General features: G+C 40.5%; 1 protein-coding gene and 1 long non-coding RNA gene across 4 annotated transcripts in view; one reads left to right on the forward strand and one right to left on the reverse strand.

The window, feature by feature from the left end:
- HHIP (hedgehog interacting protein) overlaps positions 1-16388 on the forward strand; it is a 102184-nt gene that overhangs the window by 74469 nt on the left and 11327 nt on the right. For all 3 annotated transcript variants that reach the window (XM_081544189.1, XM_081544191.1, XM_081544188.1), the window contains exon 11: positions 1465-1546. In XM_081544189.1, the coding sequence (XP_081400315.1) occupies positions 1465-1546 (82 nt within the window). The remainder of the gene's footprint in view (positions 1-1464; positions 1547-16388) is intronic.
- LOC145526999 (uncharacterized) overlaps positions 1-16388 on the reverse strand; it is a 109121-nt gene that overhangs the window by 9808 nt on the left and 82925 nt on the right. Inside the window, exon 2 of the long non-coding RNA XR_014069391.1 lies at positions 9371-9438. This is a non-coding gene — a long non-coding RNA (uncharacterized LOC145526999). The remainder of the gene's footprint in view (positions 1-9370; positions 9439-16388) is intronic.

The following is a 16388-nucleotide window of genomic DNA, read 5'->3' on the forward strand; positions in this document are numbered from 1 at the left end:
CAGCTCTGTGTATTGAATTATATGGAAGGAATGGTCATAAATGAGAGTGGTTCTCTCCTATGTGGAGAGAGCTGGCACAAAGTGTACTAGGAGTTGGGACAAGTGTACTTTTAAATAGCACAGTAAGGGGACTTCCTGAGTAGTCCAGTGGTGAAGACTTCGCCTTCCAGTGCAGGGGGTCCCATCCCTGGTCAGGGAGCCAAGATCCCACATGCCTCAAAGCCAAAAAAGCCAAAACATAAAACAGAAGCAATATTGTAACAAATTTAATAAAGACTTTAAAAATGGTCCAAATCAAAAAGATGTAGTAAATAAATAGTACAGTCAAGAAAGATGACATAAGCACAGACGAAAGGGGGAAAAGGCACCTCGTTGTGATCTACTGATAGACAGGACCCGGGACAGATGCTAAGACAGGAGGAGCCTGGGACAGCGGGGCCTGAAACAGGATGCTGGGCCAGGAACTTGCCTCTTGTTTCCAAAGTCAGGAGACCAGCGAGGCTAGAAACATCGCAGATGGCATCAGAGCAATAAGGGGGGCACATGGTCATAGACCACTGTCAGGACTCAGCCTTGGCTTGGAGAGAGAGTAGAAGCCATTGGAAGGAAATGAGAAGTCACTGGAGGGTGTTGATACAGAAGAGTGTGATCCAATTTACACACTCCCGCTTGCCTTTGAAGGGATCTCTGTAGCTGATATACTGAGAGTAAACATAGGAGAATAGAGTAAGAGCTGGGAGATCAGTCAGGAGGCTGTTGCCATCATCCAGGTGAGAGATCATTCTCTGCTCATACAAGAGCAGTGGGGAGACATGGGAAGAAGTGACCGGAGTCCAGATGCACTGAGGGTGGACTTAGGAAGCTCTCGTAATCTTCAGGCCAGTGATCTTCTGAGGATGTATGAATGTATAATATATATATGTACTGTGTGTGCTTAGTTGCTTCAGTCCTGTCTGACTCTTTTGCCACCCCATGGGCTGTAGCCTGCCAGGCTCCTCCTCTGTCTGTGGGATTCTCCAGGCAAGAACACTGGAGTGGGTTGCCATGCCCTCCTCCAGGGGATCTTTCCAACCCAGGGATTGAACCCACATCTCCTGTGTCTCCTGCATTGGCATGGGGATTCTTTACCACTGGCACCACCCGGGAAGCCCAGTATACATATAGACATACACATGGGGCTTCCCAGGTGGTAAAGAATCAGTGATAAAAAAAAAATCCACCTGCCAGCACAGAAGACGTAGGAGACTTGAGTTTGATCCCTGGGTCAGGAAGATCTCCTGGAGGAGTACATCGCAACCTGCTCTAGTATTCTTGCCAAGATAATCCCATTGACAGAGGAGTCTAGTGGGCTACAGTCCACTAGACTATCAGACACGACTTAGCAATTGAACATGCACACACAGTCAATAGAAGGTAAAGCCTTACAATACTGTGAACTAACTTACTGTATTTCTCTCTCCATAGGTGAAGTTTACATTCTATCAAGTAGTAAAAGTATGACCCAGACTCACAATGGAAAACTCTACAAAATTATCGATCCCAAAAGGTGAGTTTTTTAAAAATATTCTATTAAGTCAAGTAGTATTCTCCAAGTTATTCCAGTGCATTCAAATTAGTGATGGAATTGCAATTAGCACTCAAAGATGAACATTTCTGCCCTGTCCATCTGCTGAGTGCTTTCTGGAGAGACCCTCAGCTCCAGTCTCTAAAACTTAGACTTGAATACCCTGACCTTCAAAAGCATTATTTTGATCATGTACATAGCCATAGCATCCTTATAGTCAGCAGAGAGCAGCTGACTACAGGGTCAGCTGGCTACAGTCCATGGGGTCGCAAAGAGTTGCACACAACTGAGCAACTTAGCATGCTCACACGCAAGGAAAGTTTTTTTGGCAATTCAACGTCAAAGCCTCATTTCACAGCTATCTGGAAGCTCACAGCTTCTGTGACCAAACAAATGAAAACTACGGAAGTATTTTGTTATTGACTTCAGCAAAAGGAAGATGTGAATGTTTTCATCCTTTAGAGAATATAATTATCCCTCCCCTGCTACTCTCTACCCACCTAACCCACCTTCAACACACACTCAACTTTCAAATGATCTTGGGTCATCATGAGTCAGTTGTTAATTTCGTGAATAAAATCAGAACTCTCAGAAGCCACTAAAATTGCATAGTGTCAAATAGATTTTAGGTGTAAGTTTAGAAACAATTATTGCAGGACTTCAGTATACTCACATATATGACCACTGTGGAACCAGTTGTGGTCAGACTCTAGCTTCACAGTGCTATGAATTTTTAATCCTTTTTTTTGAACTTTTTACTGAAGCATGTATTCAGAAAAGGCCCCAAATTATAAGCATAGAGTATGATAGTTTTTCATAAGTGACACACAATGTAACCAGCACCCAGAAGAAGGGACAGAAGGATACAGGTGGCCTGAAGATCCCTCATTTCTATTTCTGGTTACCTCCCCTGCCGAGAGTAATCATCCTGTGACCTCTAACAGCATAGATTAGCTTCTCCCATTTTTGAACTTCCCAGGTGGCACAATGGTAAAGAATCCACCTGCCAATGCAGGTGACTCAGGTTCAATCTCACATGGGTGGCATGATCCCCTGGAGGAGGAAATGGCAACCCACTCCAGTAATCTTGCCTAGGAAATCCTATGGACAGAGGAACCTGGTAGGCTACAGTCCATGGCGTCTCACAGAGTTGGATACAACTAAGTGAGTGAGCACATTTTTGAACTTTGTATAAGTGGAATCGCATAAGATGTACTCATTTGTTTCTGGTTTCTTTTGCCCAACATTATCTTTGAGATTTGTCTGTATTATTCTCAAGGATGCTTAAAATGCCACTATGTGAGTGAATTTCTAATTTTTCCTATGCTAAGTTAACCTCATGAGCCCATGTGCAAACTGAAATCACCAAATTTCAAGTCTGTTTTAGGAGAAAAAAATTCCAATAATCCAAAAAGTTTACTAAAAGCATTCATTTAATTCCCCTTTAAAAATATTTGTAGGTTATAAATTGTGTATCTTTTTCTGAAAAAAATCACTGACTAACAAATGGTGATTTTTGTCCTTTTTCCATACCAGAAAGCATTCATTGCCTTTCCTGAGAAAAATATAGGTTGACATTGGTGTTGCAGAACAAAAAGGAATAATCAATGCTAAATGGTCTGTGATAGAGGGCATCATATATACCCATCTGTCACACAGCGACGATGATAGCTTTCCTTCTCTATTTAACAGTATGCATTTTCTTTCACAATAAGAGAAGTACCCATCTACAGGCTGTAAGGGTTCTTTTCCTCCTTGAATGTCCTTCATGAGAAGCAAAGTAATGAATGAAAGAAAAATCAGAAATCAGACACCTTGGTGATTATTGAAGTTGGTGATATTAAGAACAAAAATCAAACCAGTGTTAATTCATAAACTAGCAGCCTCCTAATGATTCAGAATGCGGTCTAGGGTTTCACTCAGATCTAATGTCATTAGTTTCGAAATAGCCATTGTTATTCCATTATGTTTGTCAAAGTTGATATGCTTTTGCAAGCTTTCTGCTGTATTATTCATTCTTGCTCTTCACAGAAGGGTTTCTCTCTTCATATGGATTTTTTAGCTGTTGGTGGTGAGTTGAGGTGAATTTTACACCTTCAGTCCATTATTAGTGTCTAATTACCAGGGTTGCCGGGAGGGACCTTGGCTCTGCGAATTCGGGGCCTCCTCTCTAGGGTGGTCTCAGAGTGACATACCTCACAGGCCTGACTTTTCATTATGGTGCCTGTTTCTGGTGAGTCATGTCACGTGTGGGGCCAGGGTTAAGAGGTGTGTTTGGTTTTGAGGAGGTGGGGGGGGATTAACAGAGTCCCAGAGACACCGTCCTTGTACATGGGCCTAGGCATACATTTCAAAATTAAACTGACTGTAAGAAAACAAATGTTTTCATAAACATTTGTTGGGAGCCGCATGCTGTTTCGATTTGGATGCCAACGTTTATTATTATAGTAGTTCTCCCGACACGAGTGGAAGTTCTGTATAAGCAGACACTTTAGTATATGTGAATGGGGCTATTTTGGAAACACAAGCAAATTACTAGCCTCCCAGTGTTAATAGGATGTCTGCTTCAGGGCACAACTGCTTTTCTAAAACACTTAAGGGAGAATTTGAAGAGAGAGCCTCATCAACCAAAAAAATAATAATAGTAATAATCCACAGACATTTCTTGTTACAACAAAATCTCATTCCAATTAAAATCTTAGATTAACTGTATTGTTGTGGAGGAACCCCAGACTTGTTAGAATAATGTTTTCAGAATAAATTTCAAAAATCAGTTGACTCATGGCTCTAAAAGAGGAGAACTATAAATCGTAGAAATCTTATCTTCTGTATCGTGTCATAGAAGTTCCATTCTCACGCACCATAAGATGTATGTTTTCTCTCTGTTTTCCTGCACACACCCACACAACAAAATGAAGCTTGTAGACACAGCAGTGGGAGGAGAGGAGAAGGTGGGATGAATTGAGAGAGTGGCATGGACGTATATGCACTATCGTGTGCATGGACGTATATGCACTACCATGTGTAAAACAGAGTGCTGGTGGGAAGCTGCTGTGCAGCACAGGGAGCCCAGCGCAGTGCTCTGTCGTGATCTAGAAGGGTGGGGGGGGAGGGAGGCTCACCAGGGAGGGGATATGTGAACACATGCAGTTACTCACGTTTGCTGTACTGCAGAAGCCAATACAACGTTGTAAAGCAATTTTCCTCCAATTAAAAATAATTTTTAAAAAATAAGATGAGGGAATTTGTAAATCATATGCAATAGTCTTGGGTCATGTTGACAAGATCAGATGAGGTCCCAGCAGTACCACCTCCATCTGTAAGGACGATCTGGTCTCAGGCTATATGTTGTTTGAGTGCTCAGTCGCTCAGCCGTGTGTGACTCTCTGTGACCCCATGGGCTGTTGGCCACCAGGCTCCTCTGTCCATGGAATTCTCCAGGCAAGAATACTGGAGTGGGTTGCCGTTTTCTCGTCCAGGGGATCTTCTCGACCCAGGGATCAAACCCAGGTCTTCCATGTCTCCTGAATTGCAGGCAGATTCTTTACCCACTGAGCGACCTGGGAAGCCCCCAGCCTATATGGTACTTGATGATTGACATAAATTTAAAATCCTTTACAGTGGGCATCCTTCTCAGAAAGGATGGTTTGATAACCTATTATAAAAAACACAAATGCCGTTGTAATCAAAGGAAACTTCCAGGACATAGGAGATTTCAAGGGAAAAGCAGAAAAGGGATGAACGTTGCCTCCATCTTAGCATGGGGATACCTTCAGAAGTAGAAAAGTTAAGTCTCATGGTGGAGAGCGGTTAGGATTGAATCAAGGCCAATCTCCCAGCTTACTGGCCCACCTCACTAGGTCCCCTGAAGCCTCGAGTATTGGGTTCTGCATGCCCTGGTCTGGGACTCTTTCAGCCCGCCTGTCAACGCATTGAGCACAGAACTGGGCCATCATTTTAGTTTCATTTAGTAGTGCCACCTGAGGCTGGTTAAGATGAGGAAGTTGATTCTGGCAAGCCCAGTAGTCAGATGGTCTTGCCTCTGAGTCTTGGAATGTGGATGTTGCGTTATGCTACCACACTGCTCCTCTGCCTGCCTATCAAGTGTAGGTGAGCATTCTGCTTCTGCCTCATTTCTGCAGAGCACTGTGAAGATAATAATGAATTTAAAGCCTATGCTATGCTATTTAGTACCATTGGTATTCATTCCATGCACTCAAGAATTATTTTCAGGTGATTGATCTCACAACTTTTGAGGTGGTTTTAGTGCCAAAATTGGGGTCAAGATGTCTATGGAGTTTTAAAGAACTCTATAGTGGTAGTAATGTTAGTTGCTCAGTCATATCCGACTCTGCAACCCCATGGACCTTAGCCCACCAGGATCCTCTGTCCATGGAATTCTCCATGCAAGCATACTGGAGTGGGTTGCCATTCCCTTCTCCAGGGAATTTTCCTGACACAAGTATTGAACCCAGGTCTCCAGCATTATAGGCGTGTTCTTTACCGTCTGAGTCACCAGGGAAAGAACTCTGAGTCTAGTTTTCAGTTGTTCAAGTCATGTCTTAGAGGCTTGTTCTTTGTTAAATCTTTTCAGAATCACACAAGTGCTCCTGAGGAGTGGAAATGAAAGAATTCTAATGGAGTTATGAACTTACCAAGCTTCATTTTTGTAGAATGCAATTTTTTTCACACTATTGAAAAAGAGTCTTTAATTTTTTTTCAGATGAACTGAAACTAAAGGACCTATTTTGACCTGGAAATATTTCCAGGGTTATTTCTTCAGGAATTTGTAAAACAAAATCATTCTTAAACATACTGAGTTAATTACCAGGTACCCAGTCTTCCTCTATTTTAACACGTTGCTTATCTGTTATACGTACTCAAATCACACAGCCCATTCCCTTAAGAGGTCTATAAATTAACAATGCAAATTCCCAGCTTCAGAGATTATTTTACAGAAACATCCTATCTCCAGACTCCTGTATGACCAATATCAAAAACTGCCCTCATGCCTAAACCAGGGTTTCTATGTATTTATGGTTTTACTATTCATATACCAGCTGCTAAAAGAAAAACTATGCCTTTTAATCTTATCTTGAAATCACTCCTAATTCACCTAAACCCTTTCTGTTTAAGGACTGTTGCTGCTAGTAACAACAGTTTGCAATGTTATTCTGTTTAGATATGTGTTATTTGGAAGTCTGGAAACTAATAAATATGATGGTATTAATATTTAAAAAAAAAAAAAACTGCTCTTCTGTCTCCTGCCCACTATGCACCCCCTCACTGTTCTTTGTTTATTTTTTTCTTAATATCTTCATCCTTCTCCTTAGTATGCTGGATACTGAAGAGTGCTTTTTTTTTTCCCCACCAAAAAAAATCACTTCACAAGAGGAAATTGGTTCTGTTTATCCTTCACATATGTCTCGGGGAGCTGGCAGGCAGCTCTGCCATCCTAAAGAAACCCATGCATAATGGAGACGGTTTAGCCCAATAAGCCAGTCTAGTCCCAATTCATCAGTCAGAGTTTTATGCAAGTGGCCTCCCTAGGTTGATAAATCCCCACAGTGCCTGTTGACCCAGCTGCCAAGTCCTCTTGCTGCAGGCGGTGTTTTCATGGCCACCCTGACAGTAATACAAACTGTTTAGCAGCTCCATTGACCTTTCAGCTATTAACAGGGACACAGGCTCGACGAGGGACTAGTTTTCAAACATGACAGAATTTCTTAACACTAGAGGTCATGAACAAGTATATGCCTTATAAAAATCCATTCAGCGTGGTGGATTGGAAGTCAAAAAGACAAGGGAAGCATGGTCCACATTTTTGCTATAGTTTTTCTACATTTCCAATCACCAAAAATGGCATACACTTATGTGCCTGCTTACATTTTATTCTTAATATGCTGTAGCTTATGTTGTGGTGCACAATATTTTTAGCTAACAAATCCTTCCTAAATTGCCAGAAGCATCTGAAAATTTAAAGATATATTACAAAAGAATGGGATAGATAAACTTTTAATGAATGGATGAGAATGCATACATAATATTGTAATGGTCTAAGGATAACTGGAATTTTATTCATTCTTTACCAAGACTTGTGTATGTGTATATATGTACACAGATATACTTAAAGACACTCAAATATTCCATACAAGTCTATGTAGAGCCATCACCTATTTCAAGATACATACAAAATATTATATCATAATTTATTAAAAATTTTTATTGAAATGATCCTGTTATTTTAAAAGCCTATACTATAAGACTTCTTATATTTAGATCCTATTTCCTGAAGATGTGATCTGTGACCACAGTATTCAAGGGAATCTTCTGCTTTATATTAATTATATAGTCTTCCTTAAACTATCAATTTTGAATGTTGGTATATCAGTTCCTAGATTAATTGTACAGATTGCTATGAAAACTTGATTGAATTGCCACTTACAAGTGGCATTTGTTAAAAAGGCAGAAACTGGAGAATATGAATAACTAAAAATATATTCTTCAAAAAGGGACTCATTTGTTGAGTCAAAAACTTTTAAAAGCATTTCTTTTTTTTTTCTTTTTTTCTTTTTTTTAAAAATAATTTATGTTTTATTGAAGGATAATTAAAAGCATTTATTTTCAATATCCATGTTTCTTCCCTGCCTGGGACAATGGTGGAAATCTGTTATTATCAGACCTTCTGAATATCATACTTTTATCATAAGACAGTATATCATCAGATATTGCAGTTCTTGAGATAAAGACAGACTTAATCTTGCATGGAACAGCCACATAAATTTGTAAAAAATGCTTTCTAGAGGACGATGCACTTTCTAAAGAGACATATTGTACCCTAGCATCATTTTTTTTTAACTAATTCACTTTACTTGATTAAAAAAACTGTTGCTTAAATGCCTCGTTTTTATCAGTATCGACAAGTGAATCGAAAGGTGTAACATCAAAATTCAGAAATTTGTCATCCTGATAGTCTTCAAAGAGAATTTAAGCTGACATTTTTGTGCTATTTTAAAGGATAGAAACTTGTTTCAAATCTTACTTCCCATTTAAAACACTGGTCACCAATGTTTCTTATTTAGTGTCTAAAATTTTTATCATTTATGCTTTCTAAGTTAAGTTTTTAAGTTAAAAAAATCTATTTTGGGCATAAAATTCTGAACAGAATTTGGTTCCTTCTTTATATTAGGATGCGATTGCACTGACTTTTTATTGAACCCTAATTTTTCAGTTTTTATTTTCTATCCTATCAGAGTAAGTCTAGTTATACAAGATTAAATCATGAGATTTAATCAGTCTGAAGGTATCTTTGGCTTGTCTCCTGTGGCAAGGTATTGTATTATGTATTAAGAAAGTGAAGTGAAAGTGGAAGTTGCTCAGTTGTGTCCGACTCTTTGTGACCCCATGATCTCTACAGTCCATAGAATTCTCTAGGCCAGGATACTGGAGTGGGTAGCCTTTCCCTTCTCCAGGGGATCTTCCCAACCCAGGGATCAAACCTAGGTCTCCTGCATTGCAGGCAGATTCTTTACCAGCTGAGCCACCAGGGAAGCCCAAAAATATACTGGAGTGCATAGCCTCCATTATGCATTATGGAGGGAGAATATATATGAGAAGTTAGTCCTTTTCTCTAAGGAGCTTATTTTTATCTTGAATCAAGAGATTGTACACATTGTCTAAAACATAAGCAATGTTCTCAGAGATAAATATTGCCACTCGGGGGCACCAAAATTATGTCAAAACATGGTATAAATTGCCAAATTAATGGTCCAGAAGGCAATATGTACCAAGGTGGGTAAAACTCACCATAATTTGGCTTCCTGGTCCAGTCTGTTCTGCTATGGTGTGATTTTATTTCAGGCTAATTAACTCACCTATAAAAGAAAAAGATGGTTGCATAACATGGAAATTATGTAGCTTTCCAAGCAACTGAAGTCAGAATGAAAAGAGGAACAAGGCCTCAGCCTGACTTGTACAGGCAGAAGGAGCCTTCCCAGTTGAGTGTTAAAACAAGAAAGAAGTATCACACTGAGTTCCCCCACCCAACCCCAGGAGCCAGTGCATGGCTCTTTGCAGGTTTCACTTCCTCCTGAGATTAAAACGTCACTTCTGTGGTTTTTGGTTTTCTTTTTTAAAATTAATTTTTATTGGAGTATGCTGCTGCTTCAGTCATGTCCGACTCTGTGTGACCCTAAGGACTGCAGCCTGCCAAGCTCCTCTGTCCATGGGATTCTCTAGGCAAGAGTACTAGAGTGGGTTGCCATGCCCTCCTCCAGATCTTCCCAACCCAGGGATCAAACCCGGGTCTCTTGCACTGCAGACAGATTCTTTACCACTGAGCCAGCAGGGAAGCAGTTGCTTTATAATGTTGTGTTAGCTTCTACCATACATCACAGTGAGTCAGCCGTACATATGTATGTATCCCTCCCATTTGGACTTCCTTCCCACACAGGTCACCACAGTGCATTGAGTAGAGTTCCCTGTGCTATACACCAGGTTCCCATTAGTCATCTATTTGATGCTTGCATGCTCAGTCACTCCGTCGTATCTGACTCTGTGTGACCCCATGGGCAGTGGCCCACCAGGCTCCTCTGTCCGTGGGATTTTTCAGGCAAGAATACTGAACAGTGTGGGTTGCCATTTCCTCCTCCAGGGGATCTTCCCAACCCAGGGATTGAACCCATGTCTCCTGAGTCTCCTGCGTTGGCAGGTGGATTCTTTACCACTGAGCCACCTGGGAAACCCCTATCTATTTTATACAGAGTATCAATAGTGTGTGTGTGTGTGTGTGTGTGTGTGTGTGTGTGTGTGAATCCCAGTCTCCCAATTCCTCCCACCCCTCTCCTTTCCCCTTTGATATCCATATATTTGTTCTCTACATCTGTTTCTACTTATGCTTTGCAAATAATATCATGTACACCATTTTCTAGATTCCACGTTTATGCATTAATATATGATATTTTGTGTGCTTCTGATCTCCCCTGGGTGAATCTCTCCTCCACCTGCAGGTGATCTCTGATATCCCTGGGATACCCTCTCCATGGCACCACATTTTACTTTTGTTAGTGCTTTAGGTACAGAGTTGCATAGATCTTGAAGAGTCTGCCCCAGCTCTATTTTTCCTATAAACCTTATTTTTATTACACAATACAAGATTTTTCAGGAACAAGTCCACTGAGTTAAAGTGAAATGCCTATTTTTCTAATAATTATAGTAGACCAGTTTCTGAATTAAGGACATAACAAAAATAGTACAAGAAACACCTAAGGCAATTTAATAAAATTGGACTTTGTTTCTCCCTAAAAGCAAAAAACCTTATCTAGTTTCATTAGCCATTTCTCCTAGGTTTTCCTTTCAAGGAAGTATACGCCTTTTCATTTCCTAATTTTCCCCTGGAAATATATGCGTTGAGTTAAGCTGATAAAGTTGAATGAAGGCAATTCACACACCCTTTTAGACACTTGTGTATCTTGGTGGTGGTGTTTGGATAGGGAGGTTAATAAAGGGCGTGAAATACAGTGCCTAGCTCCCTTTGTTCCTAAAGAGGACCAGTTGAGTAAAAATCTATGCTAGAAAAGAATTCCAGATTATCCTGAATTAGGCTGTATGAAGGTTATTTCATATTTTCATCCATGTTCTAATCTTCTAAACTTGGGAGTGACAAGGTCAGCCCTATCTCATGAGAATAAAGTTGAATATGAAACTATTGGAAGGTGTAAGTAGCTTCGGTATCTGCTTTTATTCTGGTTGCATCTTTAACCATAGAACAAAACCGAGCAGGTATTTGTGAACGTTCTAATAATCTCATTAACACTACTGCACAACTGTACTCTTTTCACGTGCTAGCAAAGTAATGCTCAAAATCCTTCAAGCTAGGCTTCAACAGTGTGTGAACTGAGAACTTCCAGATGTACAAGCTGGATTTAGAAAAGGCAGAGGAACTAGAGATCAAATTGCCAACATCTGTTGGATCATAGCAAAAGCTAGAGAATTCCACAAAAACATCTACTTCTGCTTCAGTGACTATGCTAAAGCCTTTGACAGTGTAGATCACAACAAACTGTGGAAAATTCTTAAAAAGATGGGAATACCAGACCACCTCACCTGCCTCCTGCAAAACCTGCATGCAGGTCAAGAAGCCACAGTTAGAACTGGACGTGGAGCAACAGACTGGTTCAGAACTGGGAAAGGAGTACATCACGCTGTATATTGTCACCCTGCTTATTTAACTTATATGCAGAGTACATCATGTGAAATGCCAGGCTGGATGAAACATAAGCTGGAATCAAGATTTCTGGTAGAAATATCAATAACCTCAGATATGCAGATGACACCACACTTATGGCAGAATGTGAAGAACTAAAGAGCCTCTTGATGAAAGTGAAAGAGGAGAGTGAAAAAGTTGGCTTAAAACTCAACATTCAGAAAACTAAGATCATGGCATCCAGTCCCATCACTTCACGGCAAATAGATGGGGAAACAATGGAAGCAGTGAGAGACTTTATTTTGGGGGGCTCCAAAATCACTGCAGCCATGAAATTAAAAGATGCTTGCTCCTTGGAAGAAAAGTTATGACCAACAAAAGCAGAGACATTACTTCACCAACAGAGGTCCATCTAGTCAAAGCTATGATTTTTCCAGTAGTCGTGTATGGGTGTGAGAGTTGGACTATAAAGAAAACTGAAGAACTGATGCTTTTGAACTGTAGTGTTGGAGAAGACTCTTGAGGGTCCCTTGGACTGCAAGGAGAGCCAACCAGTCCAGCCTAAAGGAAATCAGTCCTGAATATTCATTGGAAGGACTGATGCTGAAGCTAAAACTCCAATACTTTGGCCACCTGATGTGAAGAACTGACTCATTGGAAAAGACTCTGATGCTGGGAAAGATTGAAGGCAGGAGGATAAGGGGACGACAGAGGGTGAGATGGTTGGATGGCATCACTGACTCTACGGACATGAGTTTGAGTAAGTTCTGGGAGTTGGTGATGGACAGGATAGCCTGGCATGCTACAATCCATGGGGTCACAAAGAGTCAGAGACACTGAGCGACTGAACTGAACTGATGTATGGATGTGAGAGCTGGACAATAAAAAAGGCTGAGTGCTGAAGAATTGATGCCTTCAAACTGTGGTGCTGGAGAAGACTTGAGAGTCCCTTGGACTGCAAGGAGACCAAACCAGTCGATCCTAAAGGGAATCAACCCTGAATATTCATTGGAAGGACTGATGCTGAAGCTGACGCTCCAATACATTGGCCACCTGATGCGAAGATCCAACTCATTGGAAAAGACCCTGATGCTGGAACAGACTAAAGGCAGGAGGAGAAGGGGATGACAGAGGATGAAATGGTTGAATGGCATCACTGATGCAGTAGACATAAGTTTGAGCAAAGGTGAAGACAGGGAGATGGTGAAGGACAGGGAAGCCTGGGGTGCTGCAGTCCATGGGGTTGCAAAGAGTCAGACACAACTGAGTAACTGAACAACACCAGTGCTAGGCAGTCCAACAAATATTGTTATATTAATGCATATGTGTGGAATCTAGAAAAATGGTATAGATGATCTTATCTGCAAAGCAGAAATAACGACACAGACATAGATAACAAATGTGTGGACACTCTGGGGGAACAAATGTATGGACACACTGTGGACACTCCTGTGTCTGAGTGATCATGCACTCAGCATTTAAGTCACAGACCTTAAAACAAAGTCAACCTTGGACCCAGAGAAAAGAGCCCAAGCCTAGCCCCACTGTTGAGTGCCTTTCAGAACAGGAAAATGCAGTGGTTTGAGAAATAAGCTAGAGCACTGGTTTTCCCATTCTAAATTTGAATTCTAGAAAGACATCGGAGAAGGCAATGGCACCCCACTCCAGTACTCTTGCCTGGAAAATCCCATGGACGGAGGAGCCTGGTAGGCTACAGTCCATGGGGTCGCTAAGAGTCGGACACGACTGAGCAACTTCACTTTCACTTTTCCCTTTCATGCACTGGAGAAGGAAATGGCAACCCACTCCAGTATTCTTGCCTGGAGAATCCCAGGGATGGCGGAGCCTGGTGGGCTGCCGTCTATGGGGTCGCACAGAGTTGGACACGACTGAAGCAACTTAGCAGCAGCAGCAGCAGCAGAAAGACATAGTATAAGTTAATAATTTTTAATATGATCAATAATGTATATAACTTCAGAGGTATTCTTGAATTTGTTTTCTTTTCCTTCATTCCAATATCAGGGTTACTGAGGACATACATAAAAAGATTTTTCTAAGCGGCCTACATGTGATAGAATATCAAAGAAGGCATTCCTTAAGAAGGAAATGAAAGCAAGTAGCTCTTAAAACATTCAATTTTTTGATAGATCTCAAATGGTACTTGAAAAATATTGTTAGGAAATGTGTATTGCCATCTATATAGCCATGAAGTCCTGTGAAACCAGTTTTGCATGATTACACAGAAACAGATTCCATAGTCTCTGTTCTCTGACCTGGAGTAGGATTGTATTATGAATATATAAGATTCCTTACAGCCAAATTGAATTTGTATGGTGTATTATCATTTTAACCGGTGCTACAAAATGGTTATATGTAGTCGGAATCCAAACTTCTACTCCTCATGGGTAAACTGACACTGAAAAGAGAAATGTCAACATGAATAAGAAGAATTTAGTGACCACCCAAACTAAAAAAGATTATCCAGACTGAAAATAAACAAAAATTCCTTTGTATGCTGACCTTGGAGGAACACCCTAAAATGGGTATTTAAAAGATGACACGGTACTAATATACTAGTGCTCATTCCTATGCCTCAAGCTATACAAATGGGAAAATAGTAAAAATCTCACCAATCATGAGAAATTTTCCATTTTCTTTATTTTTTGAGGCAAAAGTGCTGAGTCATGATTTTAGAACCAGTGAGTGTTTATGGGTTATCACCTATGTATCCAAATGCTTCCAGAGCGAGGAGATCCATTAAGCCATTCAAATCTGGTGGTGCAGGAAGGCTGCCTCCTTGTGCAGAGGTCATATTCCATCTAGTCATAAGATTCCAGATTATTCCATCCTGGAAGCTCCTGACCACATTAATTCATGGCCCCATTAATCACCATTGGCTGGGAATAGCCCTAAATTAGAAAAGTCCCTCTGTAACTTGACTATGCACGTGAATCTCTTGACTAACTGAGTGAAGTGCAGGCTCTGATTCTATATGTCTGGGGAGGGGCCTGAGCTTCTACATTTCTGACAAGCTTCTAGGTGGTGCTGGGGCTGCTCTTCTAGTGTCACACTGAGTAATGAGGATTTAGACTTAACAGTTTTTCCTACCTCATGAGAATTGGAAAAAAACATGAAAGGAAAATAGTTTTGCAAAAAAAAAAAAGGGAGCTGCCATTAACTGAAATAGAGAAGATCCTCCCTCCTTGTAGAAGGATCAGGATTGTGTGCACGTTAAGTCACTTCAGTCATGTCCGACTCTTTGCGACCCTATCAACTGTAGCCTTCTAGGCTCCTCTGTCCATGGGTTTCTCCAGGCAAGAATACTGGAGTGGGTTGCCACGACCTCCTACAGGGGGTCTTTCTGACCCAGGAATCGAACCTGAATCTCTTATGGCACCTTCATTGGCAGGTGGATTCTTTACCACCAGCACCACCTCTCCAATTGCAAATAGTAGACGAGAAATATTTTCTCTATTCCGCCTTAGAATTTCTGTTAGGATCCTTTTATTATTCCCCATTTTATAATTTTTGGGGTTCAGTGGTAAAGAACCCTCCTACCAATTCAGAAGATACAGGTTTGATCCCTAGATCAGGAAGATCCTTGGAGAAGGAATGGCAACCTACTCCAGTATTCTTGCCTGGGAAATCCCGTGGACAGAGGAGCCTGGCAGGCTCTAGTCCATGGAGTCACAAAGAGTCAGACACAACTGAGCGACTAAACAACAATTGTATAATTTAATTTTCTACTTTCTATTATAAAGATGACTAGTTGTCAAAAAAAAAGGAAAATAGTTTTGCAAAGGTTATAGTTGTAAGGGATCACTTTTCCATGTGTCCCAACATGACTGTGGATAAAGGAATAAGGAAATTCCCTGGTGGTCTAGTGGTTAGGACTCTGCTCTCTCACTGTTGAGGGCCTGAGTTTGATCCCTGTTCAGGGAACTAAGATTCCACAAGGAAAAAAAAAAGAGTAAGACAATTCTTACATCACCTCCTCAATCACCTCAAGCAGAATGTAGTCTAAGCTGAAGAAGGAGCACATCTTCTGAAACTTCCAACGATTCAGAATCTTATAAAAGAGTATGACTCATGATCAATGTACCTTGTTTTACAATAACATGAATTTAAAATCTGAACCCCTTACAAAAATTTCAGAATGAACAGTTTAGTTTTTATGAAAGACACAACAGATCAGTCTCTGCAGCACTCACTCTGAAGATCAGGCCTGCTAAGACAGAATTTATCCCTGTGCATCCATACAGATGGATAGAGACTTCCCATTTATTGAGTCAGTCACTTATTAAATTAAATATCCTAAAATTAAAATCATTCTTTAACCTACTATACAGAGACAGTCACCATTGGCCTTAGCTATTCACAAAAAGTCATCATGGTATGATGTGTGTTACAAATTACTTGGGTTTCTCAACTTTCTGCTTTATTTCAAGAAAGTATCTAAAGCTTTGTACTACTACACAAAATGAATCAAAGTAGATTTCTAAGAAAATGTCTTACATTTCTGAAAACAATGCTTTATACATTAGGAAATGTTGGGTAGTTTTCTGCACTAACCCTTTAGTGTTTCATTATTTGTCATGTGTAAAGGGATTAGGAAATGTG

Source organism: Giraffa tippelskirchi, chromosome 11, assembly GCF_054371585.1.
Source record: "Giraffa tippelskirchi isolate mGirTip1 chromosome 11, T2T-mGirTip1v1.2.pri, whole genome shotgun sequence".
NCBI classification, from domain to species: Eukaryota; Metazoa; Chordata; class Mammalia; order Artiodactyla; family Giraffidae; genus Giraffa; species Giraffa tippelskirchi.